The 17,536-nt window shown below is 36.9% G+C and overlaps 1 protein-coding gene across 12 annotated transcripts in view; it reads right to left on the reverse strand.

The window, feature by feature from the left end:
* GPHN (gephyrin) overlaps positions 1–17,536 on the reverse strand; it is a 626,350-nt gene that overhangs the window by 238,295 nt on the left and 370,519 nt on the right. For all 12 annotated transcript variants that reach the window (XM_067732935.1, XM_067732912.1, XM_067732903.1 and 9 more), the window contains one exon: positions 2,046–2,180. In XM_067732935.1, coding sequence (XP_067589036.1) covers positions 2,046–2,180 — 135 coding nt within the window. The remainder of the gene's footprint in view (positions 1–2,045; positions 2,181–17,536) is intronic.

Below are 17,536 nucleotides of genomic sequence, written 5' to 3' on the forward strand. Positions count from 1 at the left end.
TATAAAAGTACATATAAAAGCATCTAGTTTACATTCAATTAAGCAGTCTTATAATTTGAGACTTTTAATAGGAGGATTAATTTGATTATCTTCACTTCTTTTTAAAATATACAAACTAATTTTTCTATTATATTACTATTCTGATTTAACTGTAAAAGTTTAATTTTAAAATTACAACAAAGCAATAATTTTATCTTTGAGATTACATTCTGGTGTTGGTAAAAATTATTTAAAAGAAACAGAATCTTATTCCTAGACAAAAATACAGAAAAAAATTCCTGAAAAAAAAGGTATTCAAATATTGTTTTATTTGAATTTACTGTCAATGTGAACAGCTAAGTGTTAACTATGGAAAAAATATCAAGACAAGCCACTTCCTCCCCTAAAATTTTGCAATAAGCAAATTAACTTAATGTAGAAATTTGGAGTGATTTTTAAAACTGTATTTAATATTCTCTTTGCAATTAAGATGTAATTGCAGAGTTTTAAAAAGGCTCAAGAACTACTATGTATAATTAAACTTAGCTTAAAATATTTATGTACACAGTATATCACTAAGAAAAAAATACTGTGTCTTAGATAATTCTGTATTCCCATCATTAAGGTCTTAATATTTGGTGAATGAGTAAATTTTATACTGGACTTAACATCTAGCTTTAATTATTCCCAGACTTTATAAATGAGTACAACTTATACTGTTGGAATTTAATGAAGTCAAATAAATTATTTTGTTTTAAAAATTTATAAGATATGGATGAGATTCTTCTACCCAAATTATGTCTTGAGAACTCCATGTTTTCATTCAGTTGAAGATGTAGCTGACTGGCACCCCATGTATAAATGTATAACATACATTTTATATCTAGAATGTTTTTATAGTTTTTCTTTATTGAAGATTTAGGACGTCAATTTTTTTAAACTATAAAATTAATATCAGCTATTTTTGACACAAGTCTAAAAACAATGATATACAACAGTTAACACTCTGAAGACTTTGCTGAAAAGGTTGTACCATGGAATGTAAAAACAACTGCACTACACATATCAAGAATTGCTTGAGATTACTTCTAGTTAAATTCAATGATAATATTCATAAAACTCATAGAAAAGCTGGAATTGAGGAAGATAGCTATATAAGTCCTTAAATCTGATGACAGTGAAAAAGCCACAGTTTGAAAAATTACCTAGAGAGCCCTGAAATAAATTTACTGTATAGCCTGATATCTAATGTCATATCCTATTAAATAAGAAGGAATGTTACTGTTAAGCTTTTGATGCCAATAGTGGATCTATCCCATAGAAAACTTGAAAGCACAAATGACTAACTTTGCCAGGAAAGAGATATTCCAGGAAAAAGCATCACAGTCATAATTAGGTTTGCTACTCAATTTTTCACATACATGAAGATGTCAGGTAGCAAATAAATGTCTAATCCTCCTCCCACCCCCTTACATGATTCAGTACTTGGGAAAAATTATAAAAAATAAATACTAAGACACTTCCTCCCTCCCCCAAAGGTTGGCATTAAAACTTTCTTTCTAATCAATTTAGATTTGTTTCCAAATATTAGGCAGCAACATTCCAAGTTGAATATGTTTGAAAAAATTTGGAATGATACTAGAGCAGGGAGCTACCCCTGCCTGGACAAGTTAAAAAAAATCCCTTTGGTGATATTATTTTATTTTGTTAATCTTACTGTTCATTGGCCAGAAACACATTCATCCCCTGCATAAGTAACTTCACTTCTATACTAATAAGTATGCTAAAAAGTAATAAGTCTACAACAAAGAAACAGGAGCTACACAAAGTAATACCTATTGCTGTGAGGTGGTAGGCATTTTGAATGAAATTTCTATTGCTCTATTGTTGGCCTAATACGACAATCTGTGAAACATTAGGTGGTAACTATGTTATAGCCCATTAATTTTTCATCGTGTTATCTTGCATGCAATCCAATCTTGACAAGCGGAGGGAAATATTGGTTGGTTAGTTTTCCCAGATTCACATAGCAGAGCAGGTGTAAGGTGCCAAGGAACTGTACTTACTTTTGGTGTTGGGCAGGAAGCTGTAGATAGGCGAGATGTAGCCTGAGCACGAGGAGATTCTGAAGGAGTAGTGCTGAGGGAGGCTGTGTCTCGTGGGAGCACCTGAACGCCACGAGAAATGATGGAGTCTGGAATCTGGACAAGAGGAACAAGTATGGTTTAATATGCTGAAAATACCAACAACATGTAAAATCAATACCCACATCAAACATTTTTTGAGGGGGGCATTCTTTGCTGCTGAGCTCTCAGATATTTGGTCTCACTCACTGTTACGTATGAATGCATCCAACAATTTGGGATAGGGTAGAAACCTTCAGATTTAAAATATTTTCCTTGGCCAAATAATATTTCATCAAAGCTTTTTTTATGAGGCAGTACAGAATTGTAGTGAGAAGTAAAGTGTTTGGCATTCATATACTGGCTCTGCCACTTAATAGTTATTTAATTCCTAGATATTTTCCATTTCCCTTTCAGATTCATTCTCCACCCTTCTTCACTCTCTCTGCTTGAAGCTAACCTGTATAGATAGAATCAATAAGCTATTTTGTGCTCTCTGGTTTCTAGCTGGGCTCAGCTAATAGGAGCCACTGTCAGGAAACTGAAGAGCTGTAGGAGAGTAAGGTCTGACATTTATTCCCCTGGCTCCTTCTCTACCAGGTCACCGTAGGTTGGCTAAGATCACAGCCCCTATCAGATGACCCTTGCCTTCGGCTCTTTTCTGGATTCCAATAGCAGCTCCCTCCCTTGCCCCATTAGGACTAGGAGTATTAATGATCCCCACTATTACTAGTCCCAGGGTGCTGCATCATGTTTTGTTGCTTTCCCTAAAATCTGCCCAAGCTTTTGTAAATATCATAGTCCTTTATTAAACTCTTTTCAATTATCCATTTAAGTATGCTGTGACTTTGCTGGGATACTGATGGATATATTTTTTTAACTTGCCATTTCCTTTACCTAAAAAATGTAGATAATGATAGCATTTACCTCACCAGATTATTGCTGAGGGTTAAATAAGATAATGTATATAAATTATGTAACACTTACAAGTAGTTAATACTTAATAAATGTTGGCGATTGCTAGTTATTATACCTATCAATAGGGTAAAGACTGATGTAACTGAATATTACTACTGTAAAAACATATAAATGTAAGGACAAATAATGTGGATTATTAAAAAAATATTAATATTTATGTTGATTATAAAATTTATTATTTGGGGCTATGCATAATTTAGTTCATGTTCTGGGCTAGTACTAGTGAGTGTAGGTCTTCTAATCTCAAAATGACAACTTGACTACTTTCAAGCAATTATCATTCAATCAACAAATATTACTTACTATGTGAAAAGAAGAAAACAGCAGCCAGATTTTGTGACTAGAAAGGTGCTCTCTATCTAACACACCATCTCTTTCTCACAAAGGACATATTATTTTCATAAATGCTCTTTTATTTAGTTTCCATACCTACATCCTCAATACCAAAGGTACTGCCACCATTTCAGGGCTTAACAATTTATGTGATTTATGAACAATAACCCCATAACTAGGATGAAAAGCAATGGGAATTCTGAGAAGAAAAATAGCTCCATTTGCTATTATATTTGAATAGTGAATTGCAATAAATATTTTAAAGAAATGGAAGCAGTCTAATTTAGAAGAGCTATATGTTGTCACTTATGTCTAATATAAAAGGCCATGTATTGGAAAGAAAAAGGTCAAATGCCTCTATTATATTTCACATAATACCACGTTTCTCTCTTTCACAGAAATTACCCATACTTATACTACATTTATATGTATGCTAGTTTGATCAATGTCTATCTCCCACACCAGAATGCACTGTCATGATGATGGAACTGTGTTTTTGCTACTACTGTACATCCAGTACCTAATGAAGCATCTGCACAAAGTAGTATACATGTAGGATATATATTTCCAGACTTACACACACACACACACACACACACACACACACACACACACACAATCTTCATCCCCCCAATAAACAAAAGAGTAGGATATTTGAGGAAGAAGGTAACTTTAAATTGTGAGGTACATACTTTTGGGTTACTAGCCTGGAAATATAGAATTAACTATTGGAAATATGAGACTGGAGCTCAGGAAAAAGTTAGGGATTGGATATATACTTTGGGAATTATCACTGAAGGTGGTAGTTTCAGTCATGCAAATATTTCAGGTCACCCAAGGAGGGCATGTAAAAGAACAAAAGATGACGGTTCAAAATTCTAGGTGATATCCATAAGGGGTTAACAGAAGAAAAGGAATTAGGGGAAAAAAAGCCCTGTAAATGGTATGATGATACAATCTTGTTTTCCTTGAATAATCTGGGTTTATATCTATTATCCTGACTTTATTAAATAACACATCTTCTCACTTTCAGAAGTGTTTCAGTTTGGAAGATAAATTATTTGGTCTTCCTATCTTTAAGAAACAGAGACAAAAGAGGAAAATTAAGACAGAGTGAACATAAGGGAAGAGAAAAGAGAAGAAAGATGTTACAAAAGATGTTACAAAATATCAACTATTGGGGAGAACAGGAGTAAGGTGAGAGTTGAAAAGATGCCATTAGATCTAGCAATTAAAGAAGATACAAGTAAAGTAAAAAGAATAGAAACGAGTTGAGGAAGCAAGTGGGGATGACAAACCAAGGTAACTGGTGGAAAAAAAAGAGAGACATTCACTAATATTCTTTTCTTCGGTGCTTGGAATGAAGATCTATCTAATGAGAAAAATGGGAAGTAAAAGTGGGAAAGATAACTCTAGGAGCGTCATAAAAATCTGGAAAAATGAATTGATGACTGAAGCATGGAGGATAACTAAGGCATTGGCAAAGGAAATATCAACCATCATTGAGAATCCAGTTAATCCTGGCAACCATAAATTTCCAATTTCATTATGTAATATAGTGTGGAAATAAAACTTCACCCATCTCAAAAAAGAAAGTTATGCTACAGACAGAGACTTAGAAATTATTTGCAGAGATAAGATTGTGGAAGCTACAGAAATAGATGAGATCTGAAAGACAAAGACCTTATGGAAAGAATACAGCAAAACAGAAAAAGGAGAAAGAAACAGACATTAAAGAACAAGATAGAGGTGGTCATTAGTAACCTAAAAGAAAGCGATTATTTGATGAAGATAGATACCTCAATAGAGGTGGTAAAGAAAAAAGTTGGAGGAAAAGGATGCAGTGAATATGGATAACTCTGTTGTACAGTGTTTGTAATGTTTCCTTTTTGGAGATATTATGAACAATTCTTGTTCATGTACCATAATTCCCACATGCATTAATTCTAGGATATATATACTCAGAAACAGAATTGCTGGTTGTAGGGTGTGAATACTTTCTTTTACAAATTCCCAAATTGGTTAAGTCAATTTATATGTCTATCAAAAGAAAATGGTGACAATTCCTCTTACTCCACTACTTAGCTCTACCTAGTATTGTCAGTATTATTAATTCTTCTTCAAATGGGTTACTAAAAATGTCTTAATGTGTGTGTTTTTTAAAAGTCTTTATTGAATTTGTTACAAGATTGCTTCTGTTTTATGTTTTGATATTTTGGATGCGAGGCACGTGGGATCTTAGCTCCCTGACCAGGGATCAAACCCACATCTCCTGCATTGGAAGGTGAAGTCTTAACCACTGGACTGCCAGGGAAGTCCCCTTAATGTGGTTTTAATTTCTTTTCCCATCATTGTTAATGAGAGTAAATACCTTTTCATGTTTATCAGCTATTTAGATGTTCTCTTCTGTAAAGTCCCTATTCAATTTGCCCTATTTTTCCCTTATTAAGTCATTCATTTTTTATTGAATTGTTACATTTCTGTATCTATTCTGGATAACAAGTCCTTTATCAGTTTTATATGGTGTAAATATCTATTCCTACTATGTAGCTTGCCTTCTTTATCATGTATTGTGATGAACAGAATATTTTAATTTAAATTTAGTTAGCTCTATCAATATTTTCCTTTATAGTTAAGTGGTTTTTGTGTCTGAAAAGGAATCCTTTCTGAGTGACATCAGTAGAAAGGTAGAGTAGGTAATGTCAATAGTCCACACCTCTACTAAAGAAGTGAATAAACTAACAAAATCTGTCAGAATCAACTTTATCAGAAATCTAGAAACTAATCAAGTTTACAGCAGCCAGGTGAATGCTTAATCAAAACCCCCCACAAAACCCCCCAACTGATCCCCTACTATATAGCTCAGTGATGGCCTTGAAGACACAGCCCACATGTCTGGTAAAGGTTCTGAATACTGAAGGGAAACAAACCTTATTCTCAAGGGTTGTGGTTGTTTCAACATGTCTGGTAGCTCACTGAAGGATACTCTCAAAGGGCTTTCCTTTATTTTCCCTATCTTGGAACACTCCCATGGCTCAGGCAACTAACTGGAGGGGAGGTTATCCAAATATTTAAAGTCAAACATATTAGCCACTGCTGTCTGGGCAGTGGATAACAGGTGGAATGAATAACAGATTAACTTAAAAACCTGGGAGGAAAGGCCATGTAATGAGATGCTTTCAGGCATAAGAGCTTTGAAAAGCTCCCAGATATTCCTGAGTTCCAGGAGGTCATGATTATGCCCAAGGCAATGCACATCCTTAGAAGACTTCACCTAATGTTTCACCTCTTGCTGAACTAAAGATTTTGCACAAGTAGGAAGTGAAGATTAGGCAGAGTAGTAAACTGCCTGGCTGAGCATTGAAGGCATGCTCCAATATACAAAAAGAGCTCACCTGCAAAGAATGGGAGATTTTCCTTTTCTGTATATTTATATTTTCCAGGCATTTAAGGAAATTATGTCAAATCACTAGCTGACTACGAAGCTAATGGAACAGAGACTTCAGTGGCCACACACAACAAAGAAGAACAGACTTGACAAAAGTAGTTCAGATATTTGTAGTGAGGTGGATGGACCTAGAGACTTTCATACAGAGTGAAGTAAGTCAGAAAGAGAAAAACCAATACCGTATGCTAACACATATATATGGAATAGAAAAAAAAAGAAAATGGTCAGAAGAACCTAGGGGCAAGACGGGAATAAAGATGCAGACCTACTAGAGAATGGACTTGAGGATACGGGGAGAGGGAAGGGTAAGCTAGGACAAAGTGAGAGAGTGGCATGGACATATATACACTAGCAAATGTAAAACAGATAGCTAGTGGGAAGCAGATGCACAGCACAGGGAGATCAGCTCGGTCCTTTGTGACCACCTAGAGGGGTGGGATAGGAAGGTTGGGAGGGAGGGAGATGCAAGAGGGAAGAGATATGGGGACATGTGTATATGTATAATTGATTCACTTTGTTATAAAGCAGAAAATGACACACCATTGTAAAGCAATTATACTCCAAGAAAAATGTTAAAAAAAAAAAAGCAGTTCAGAAAAGTTAATCAACAAACAAACAACAACAATTATAACAAGCAGTAATAACATACCCTGGGGACGGGAGAGAATTTGATTTCCAGAGTTGCTACTAGAAATGTTCAAAGGGCCCAGTTTTCAACAAAAAAATTATATGGTATGCAAAGAAACAAGAAAGTATGACCCATGTATAGGAAAAAAAAAAAAGAAATAGAAACTGTTCTTGAGAAAGTCCTGACACTGCGCTGACTAGAAAAAGCTTTTAAATTAACTAACTGAAATATATTCAAAAAGCTAAAAGCAACCATGGAAAAGCACTAAAGAAAGCATGATAATGATGTATCATTAATAGGGAATATCAATAAAGAGGTAGAAATCATAAAAAGAAACCAAATAGGAATTCTAAAGTTGAAAAGTATAACTAAAATAAAAAATTCACTACAAGGGTTCAGTACAAGATTTGAGCAAGCAGAAGAAAGAATCAATGAACTGAGGAGCAGAAATAAATAAAGAATAAAGAAAAATGAACAGGGTTTAAGAAACATGTGGGAAAACAATAAATGTACCAAGATATGCATAATGGGAATCCCACGTAGAAGAGAGAAAGAGGCAGAGAAAATATTTGAAGAAATAATGCCTGAAAACTTTCAAATTAGATGAAATACATGAATCTACACATTCAAGAAACTCAACAACCCCAAGATGGATAAACTCAAAAGAGATCTACAACTAGATATATAATCAAATTACTGAAAGTGAAAGGAGAGAATCCTGAAAGCAGCAAGAGAAAAGCAACTCAAGGGATCCTCAATAAGAATTGTAGCTGATTTTTCAACAGAAAGCAAAGGGGTTGGTTGGCAGTGGGAAGACATACTCAAAAATGCTGAAAGAAAAATAATCTGTCAATGATAATTTTTCTGTCTGGTAAAACTACACTTCAAGAATGAAGGAGAAATCAATACATTCTCAGATAAACGAAAACTGAGAGAGTTCAGTGCTAGAAGACCTGCCTGACAAGAAATGCTAAAGGGATTCCTTCAGGCTGAAATGAAAGGACACTAGACAGTAATTTGGAATTCATATAAAGAAACAAACAACACTGGTACTCTACATAGGTAAACATAAAAATAACTATTAATGTATATTTTGGGTCATGAATCTGTATTTTTCCTATATAATTTTAAAAAAAACTACATAAAAGACTAATTATAAATCTGTGTTGATGGGCACACAATGTATACATATATAATTTGTTAAAATAACAATATAAGTGAGGGAGATAGTGAAAAGTTTTTGCATAATATTTAAACTAACTTGCTATTAATTAAGACTAGATTGTGACAAATTAAGATGTTAACTGTAATCTTCACAGCAATCTCTAAGGAAATAATGAAAAAATATTTGGTAAAAGAAATGAGAGGAAAAACAAAATGGTACACTAGAAAATATCTATTAATCAAAAAAGAAGGAAGTAATGGAGGAAATGAGGAACAAGAACAACAACAAAAGACACTGAAAAAAAACAGTGAACTGGAAGAAATCTTACCTTATCTGTAATTACATTAAATATAAGTGGATTAAACTACTCAATTAAAAGGCAAAGACTGGCAGAATAGATTAAACCCCCCTCAAAAAAACAAAACAAACCAGAACAAACCCATGATCCAAGTATATAGTTTAGATCCAAAGACCCATATTGGTTGAAGGTGAAAAACTGGAAAAAATATTCCAGACAAACAGTAATCGAAAGAGAGCTGGAGAGGACGAGGGGAAGGTGGTGGAAGAGTAAGACGCGGAGATCACCTTCCTCCCCACAGATACACCAGAAATACATCTACACGTGGAACAACTCCTACAGAACACCTACTGAACGCTGGCAGAAGACCTCGGACCTCCCAAAAGGCAAGAAACTCCCCACGTACCTGGGTAGGGCAAAAGAAAAAAGAATAAACAGAGACAAAAGGATAGGGACAGGACCTGCACCAGTGGAAGAGAACTGTGAAAGAGGAAAGGTTTCCACACACTAGGAAGCCCCTTCGCCGGCGGAGACTGCAGATGGTGGAGGGAGAAATATTTGGAGCCGAGGAGGAGAGCACAACAACAGGGGTGCGGAGGGCAAAGCGGAGAGATTCCCGCACAGAGGATCGGTGCCGACCGGCACTCACCAGCCCGAGAGGCTTGTCTGCTCACCTGCCAGGGAAGACGGGGCTGGGAGCTGAAGCTTGGGCTTCGGTCGGAGTGCAGGGAGAGGACTGGGGCTGTCGGCCTGAACACAGCCTGCAGGGTGTTAGTGCACCACGGCTAGCCGGGAGGGAGTCCAGGGGAAAGTCTGGACCTGCCGAAGAGGCAAGAGACTTTTTCTTCCCTCTTTGTTTCCTGGTGCGTGAGGAGACGGGATTAAGAGCGCTGCTTAAAGGAGCTCCAGAGACGGGCGCGAGCCACGGCCAAAAGCGTGCACCCCAGAGATGGGCATCAGACACTAAGGCTGCTGCTGCCCCCAGCAAGAAGCCTGTGTGAGAGCACAGGTCACTATCCACTATCCTTCCGGGAAGTCTGTGCAGCCCGCCACTGCCAGTGTCCCGGGATCCAGGGACAACATCCCCGGCAGAATGCACGGCGCCTCAGGCTGGTGCAAAGTCATGCTGGCCTCTGCCGCCACAGGCTCGCCCTGCACTCCATGCCCCTCCCAACCCCAGGCCTGAGTGAGCCAGAGCCCCCGAATCAGCGGCTCCTTTAACCCCGTCCTGTCTGAGGGAAAAACAGAAGCACTTTGGCGACCTACACGCAGAGGCAGGCCAAATCCAAAGCTGAGCCCCTGGGAGCTGTGAGAACAAAGCAGAGAAAGGGAAATCTCTTCTAGCAGCCTCAGAAGCAGCGGATTAAAGCTCCACAATCAACTTGATGTACCCTGCATCTGTGGGATACATGAATAGACAACAAATCATCCCAAATTGAGGAGGGTGACGTTGAGAGCAAGATTTATGATTTTTTCCCCTTTTCCTCTTTTTGTGAGTGTGTATGTGTATGCTTCTGTGTGAGATTTTGTCTGTATAGCTTTGCTTCCACCATTTGTCCTAGGGTTCTACCCGTCCTTTTTTTCTTAATAATTTTTTTTTTATTTTAATAACTTTATTTTACTTTATCTTTCTTTCTTTCTTTCTTTCTTTCTTTCTTTCTTTCTTTCTTTCCTTCCTTTCCGCGTTTAGACAACGAATCATCCCAAATTGACGACGTGGACTTTGAGAGCAAGATTCATGATTTTTTCCTCTTTTCCACTTTTTCTAAGTGTGTATGTGTGTGCTTCTGTGTGAGATTTTGTCTGTACAGCGTTGCTTCCATCATTTGTCCTAGGGTTCTATCTGTCCATTTTTTTTTCTTAATAATTTTTATTTTAATAACTTTATTATATTTTATGTTATTTATTTTCTTTCTGTTTTTACCTTCTTTCCCTCTTTCCTTCCTTGCTCCCTCCCTCCTTTCTTTCTACTTCTACTAATTCTTTCTTTGTACTTTTTCTAGCTTTTATTCTGAGCCGTGTGGATGAAAAGCTCTTGGTGCTGCAGCCAGGAGTCAGTGCTGTGCCTCTGAGGTGGGAGAGCCAACTTCAGGACACTGGTCCACAAGAGACCGCCCAGCTCCACATAATATCAAATGGCAAAAATCTCCCAGAGATCTCCATCTCAACACCAGCACCCAACTTCACTCAACGACCAGCAAGCTACAGTGCTGGACATCCTAAGCCAAACAACTAGCAAGACAGGAACACAACCCCATCCATTAGCAGAGAAGCTGCCTAAAATCATAATAAGTCCACAGACAACCCAAAATACCACCAGAGGTGGACCTGCGAGCCAGAAAGACAAGATCCAGCCTCATCCACGAGAACACAGGCACTAGTCCCCTCCATCAGGTAGCCTACACAACCCACTGAACCAACCTTAGCTACTGGGGACAGACACCAAAAACAACGGGAACTACGAACTGCAGCCTGCAAAAAGGAGACCTCAAACACAGTAAGATAAGCAAAATGAGTAGAGAGAAAAACACACAGCAGATGAAGGAGCAAGATAAAAACCCACCAGACCTAACAAATGAAGAGGAAATAGGCAGTCTACCTTGAAAGAATTCAGAATAATGATAGTAAAGATCATCCAAAATCTTGGAAACAGAATAGACAAAATGCAAGAAACATATAACAAGGACCTAGAAGATCTAAAGATGAAAGAAACAACAATGAACAACCCAATAAATGAAATTAAAAATACTCTAGATGGGATCAATAGCAGAATACCTGAGGAAGAAGAACGGATAAGTGACCTGGAAGACAAAATAGTGAAAATAACTACTGCAGAGCAGAATAAGGAAGAAAGAATGAAAACAACTCAGGACAGTCTCAGAGACCTCTGGGACAACATTAAACTCACCAACATTCAAATTACAGGGATTCCAGAAGAAGAAGAGAAAAAGAAAGGGACTGAGAAAATATTTGAAGAGATTATAGTTGCAAACTTCCTTAATATGGGAAAGGAAATAGTTAATCAAGTCCAGGAAGCACAAAGAGTCCCGTACAGGATAAATCCAAGGAGAAATACGCCAAGACACATATTAATCAAACTGTCAAAAATTAAATACAAAGAAAACATATTAAAAGCAGCAAGGGAAAAACAACAAATAACACACAAGGGAATCCCCATAAGGTTAACAGCTGATCTTTCAGCAGAAACTCTGCAAGCCAGAAGGGACTGGCAGGACATATTTAAAGTGATGAAGGAGAAAAACGCACAACCACGATTACTCTACCCAGCAAGGATCTCATTCAGATTTGATGGAGAAATTAAAACCTTTACAAACAAAAGTTGAGAGAGTTCAGCACCACCAAACCAGCTTTACAACAACTGCTAAATGAACTTCTCTAGCAAAGAAACACAAGAGAAGGAAAAGACCTACAATAATGAACCCAAAACAATTAAGAAAATGGGAATAGGAACACACATATCGATAATTACCTTAAATATAAATGGACTAAATGCTCCTACCATACCAAAAGACACAGACTGGCTGAATGGATACAAAAACAAGACCCATATATTTGCTGTCTACAAGAGACCCACTTCAGACCTAGAGACACATATAGACTGAAAGTAAGGGGATGGAAAAAGATATTCTATGCAAATGGTAACCAAAAGAAAGCTGGAGTAGCAATTCTCATATCAGACAAAATAGACTTTAAAATAAAGACTATTAGAAGAGACAAAGAAGGACACTACATAATGATCAAGGGATCAATCCAAGAAGATATAACAATTGTAAATATTTATGCACCCAACATAGGAGCACCTCAATACATAAGGCAAATACTAACAGCCATAAAAGGAGAAATCGACAGTAACATTCATAGTAGGGGACTTTAACACCCCACTTTCACCAATAGACAGATCATCCAAAATGAAAATAAATAAGGAAACACAAGCTTTAAATGATACATTAAACAAGATGGACTTAATTGATATTTATAGAACATTCCATCCAAAAACAACAGAATACACATTTTTCTCAAGTACTCATGGAACATTCTCCAGGATAGATCATATCTTGGGTCACAAAACAAGCCTTGGTAAATTTAAGAAAATTGAAATTGTATCCAGTATCTTTTCCGACAACAACGTTATGAGACTAGATATCAATTACAGGAAAAGATCTGTAAAACATACAAACTCATGGAGGCTAAACAATACTCTACTTAATAACGAAGTGATCACTGAAGAAATCAAAGAGGAAATCAAAAAATACCTAGAAACAAATGACAGTGGAGACACGACAATCCAAAACCTATGGGATGCAGTAAAAGCAATTCTAAGAGGGAAGTTTACAGCAATACAATCCTACATTATGAAACAGGAAACATCTCGAATAAACAACCTAACCTTGCACCTAAAGCAATTAGAGAAAGAACAAAATACCCCCAAAGTTAGCAGAAGGAAAGAAATCACAAAAATCAGACCAGAAATAAATGAAAAACAAATGAAGGAAACGATAGCAAAGATCAATAAAACTAAAAGCTGGTTCTTTGAGAAGATAAACAAAATTGAAAAACCATTAGCCAGACTCATCAAGAAAAAGAAGGAGAAGACTCAAATCAATAGAATTAGAAATGAAAAAGGAGAAGTAACAACTGGCACTGCAGAAATACAAAAGATCATGAGAGATTACTACAAGCAACTCTATGCCAATAAAATGGACAATCTGGAAGAAATGGACAAATTCTTAGAAATGCACAACCTACCAAGACTGAATCAGGAAGAAATAGAAAATATGAACAGACCAATCACAAGCACTGAAACTGAAACTGTGATTAAAAATCTTCCAACAAACAAAAGCCCAGGACCAGATAGCTTCACAGGTGAGTTCTATCAAACATTTAGAGAAGAGCTAACACCTATCCTTCTCAAACTCTTCCAGAATATAGCAGAGGGAGGAACACTCCCAAACTCATTCTATGAGGCCACCATCACCTTGATACCAAAACCAGACAAGGATTTCACAAAGAAAGAAAACTACAGGCCAATATCACTGATGAACATAGATGCAAAAATCATCAACAAAATGCTAGCAAACAGAATCCAACAGCACATTAAAAGGATCATACACCATGGTCAAGTGGGGTTCATTCCAGGAATGCAAGGATTCTTCAATATACGGAAATCAATCAATGTGATAAACCATATTAACAAATTAAAGGAGAAAAACCATATGATCATCTCAATAGATGCAGAGAAAGCTTTTGACAAAATTCAACATCCATTTATGATAAAAACCCTGAAGAAAGTAGGCATAGAGGGAACTTTCCTCAACATAATAAAGGCCATATATGACAAACCCACAGCCAACATCATCCTCAATGGTGAAAAACTGAAAGCATTTCCACTAAGATCAGGAAGAAGAAAAGGTTGCCTACTCTCACCCCTCTAATTCAACATACTTTTGGAAGTTTTAGCCACAGCAATCAGAGAAGAAAAGGAAATAAAAGGAATCCAAATCAGAAAAGAAGAAATAAGCTGTCACTGTTTGCAGATGACATAATACTATACATAGAGAATCCTGAAGATGCTACCAGAAAACTACTAGAGCTAATCAATGAATTTGGTAAAGTGGCAGGATACAAAATTAATGCACAGAAATCTCTTGCATTCCTATACACTAATGATGAAAAATCTGAAAGTGAAATCAAGAAAACACTCCCATTTACCATTGCAACAAAAAGAATAAAATATCCAGGATAAACCTACCTACGGAGACAAAAGGCCTGTATGCAGAAAATTATAAGACACTGATGAAAGAAATTAAAGATGATACAAATAGATGGAGAGATATACCATGTTCTTGGATTGGAATAATCAACATTGTGAAAATGACTCTACTGCCCAAAGCAATCTACAGATTCAATGCAATCCCTATCACACTACGAATGGTATTTTTCACAGAACTAGAACAAAAAATTTCACAATTTGTATGGAAATACAAAAGACCCCGAATAGCCAAAGCAATCTTGAGAACGAAAAACGGAGCTGGAGGAATCAGGCTCCCTGACTTCAGACTATACTACAAAGCTACAGTAATCAAGACAGTATGGAACTGGCACAAAAACAGAAAGATAGATCAATGGAACAGGATAGAAAGCCCAGAGTTAAACCCACGCACATATGGTCACCTTATCTTTGATAAAGGAGGCAGGAATGTACAGTGGAGAAAGGAGAGCCTCTTCAATAAGTGGTGCTGGGAAAACTGGACAGGTACATGTAAAAGTATGAGATTAGATCACTCCCTAACACCATACACAAAAATAAGCTCAAAATGGATTAAAGACCTAAATGTAAGGCCAGAAACTTTCAAACTCTTAGAGGAAAACATAGGCAGAACAGTCTATGACATAAATCACAGCAAGATCCTTTTTGACCCACCTCCTAGAGAAATGGAAATAAAAACAAAAATAAACAAATGGGACCTAATGAAACTTCAAAGCTTTTGCACAGCAAAGGAAACCATAAAGAATACCAAAAGACATCCCTGAGAATGGGAGAAAATATGTGCAAATGAAGCAACTGACAAAGGATTAATCTCCAAAATTTATAAGCAGCTCATGCAGGTCAATAACAAAAAGAAAAAAGAACCCAATCCAAAAATGAGGAGAAGAACTAAATAGACATTTCTCCAAAGAAGATATACAGACTGCCAACAAACACATGAAAGAATGCTCAACATCATCAAACATTAGAGAAATGCAAATGAAAACTACAGTGAGATATCAGCTCACACCAGTCAGAATGGCCATCATCAAAAAATCTAGAAACAATAAATGCTGGAGAGGGTATGGAGAAAAGGGAACACTCTTGCACTGCTAGTTGGAATGTGAATTGGTACAGCCACTATGGAGAACAGTATGGAGGTTCCTTACAAAACTACAAATAGATCTACCATATGACCCAGCAATCCCACTACCGGGCATATACCCTGAGAAAACCATAATTCAAAAAGAGTCATGTACCAAAATGTTCATTGCAGCTCTATTTACAATAGCCCGGAGATGGAAACAACCTAAGTGTCCATCATCGGATGAATGGATAAAGAAGATGTGGCACATATATACAATGGAGTATTACTCAGCCATAAAAAGAAACGAAATTGAGCTATTTGTAATGAGGTGGATAGACCTAGAGTGTGTCATACAGAGTGATGTACGTCAGAAAGAGAAAAACAAATACCGTATGCTAACACATATATATGGATTTTTTTTTTTTTTTGCGGTACACGGGCCTCTCACTGCTGTGGCCTGTTCTGCTGTGGAGCACAGGCTCTGGACGCGCAGGCCCAGCAGCCATGGCTCATGGGCCCAGCCGCTCCGCAGCATGTGGGATCCTCCCGGAGCGGGGCACGAACCCGTGTCCCCTGCATCGGCAGGCGGACTCCCAAACACTGCGCCACCAGGGAAGCCCTATATATGGAATTTAAGAAAAAAAAATGTCATGAAGAACCTAGGGGTAAGACAGGAATAAAGACACTGACCTACTAGCGAATGGACTTGAGGATATGCGGAGGGGGAACGGTAAGCTGTGACAAAGCGAGAGAGAGGCATGGATATATATACACTACCAAACGTAAGGCAGATAGCTAGTGGGAAGCAGCCACATAGCACAGGGAGATCAGCTCGGTGCTTTGTGACCGCCTGGAGGGGTGGGATAGGGAGGGTGGGAGGGAGGGAGATGCAAGAGGGAAGAGATATGGGAACATATGTATAACTGATTCACTTTGTTATAAAGCAGAAAGTAACACACTATTGGAAAGTAATTATACGCCAATAAAAATGTAATAAATAAAAAAAGAACGAGAGCTGGAATAGCTATAATAATATTAGACAAAATGGACTGTAAGGCAAAAACTGTTCAAAGAGACAAAGACCTCAGATAATGACAAAAAGGTCAATTCATCAGAAGACAAAACAGTTATAAACACTTATCCAGAGTCCCAAAATATATAAAACAAAACCCAACAGTATTAAAGACAGAAAAAACTTTTTTAACAATAAAACTGGCAGACTTCAATGCTCTCAACACTTTCAATAATGGCTAGAATAGCCAGTAAGAAGATCAACAAGTAAAACAGAAGATTTGAACAAGAGTATAAACCAATTAGACCTAGTAACCATATAGAAAACAATCTACCTATCAGGTAGATTGTTCCATGTTCTCAAGTGAACATGGAACATTCTACAGGATAGACCAAATGTCAGGCCACAAAATAAGTCTCACTAAAATACTGAAGTCATACAATGTTTCTTCTCCGACCATAATGGAAGAAAAGTAGAAATCAATATAGAAATAAACTGACAAATTTACAAATATGTGGAAATTATACACATTCTTAAACAACCAATGAGTCAAGGAAAAAAATCACAATAGAAATTAGAAAATACTTTGATATGAATGAAAATGAAAACACAACATACCAAAACTTATGGGATATAGCAACAGGAATGCTCAGAGGAAAATGTATAAGAAAAGCAAACTAACCTCCCAAAAAAGAGGAGGAAGGAGTAATACAGATTC

Source organism: Pseudorca crassidens, chromosome 1 (assembly GCF_039906515.1).
Source record: "Pseudorca crassidens isolate mPseCra1 chromosome 1, mPseCra1.hap1, whole genome shotgun sequence".
NCBI lineage: Eukaryota > Metazoa > Chordata > Mammalia > Artiodactyla > Delphinidae > Pseudorca > Pseudorca crassidens.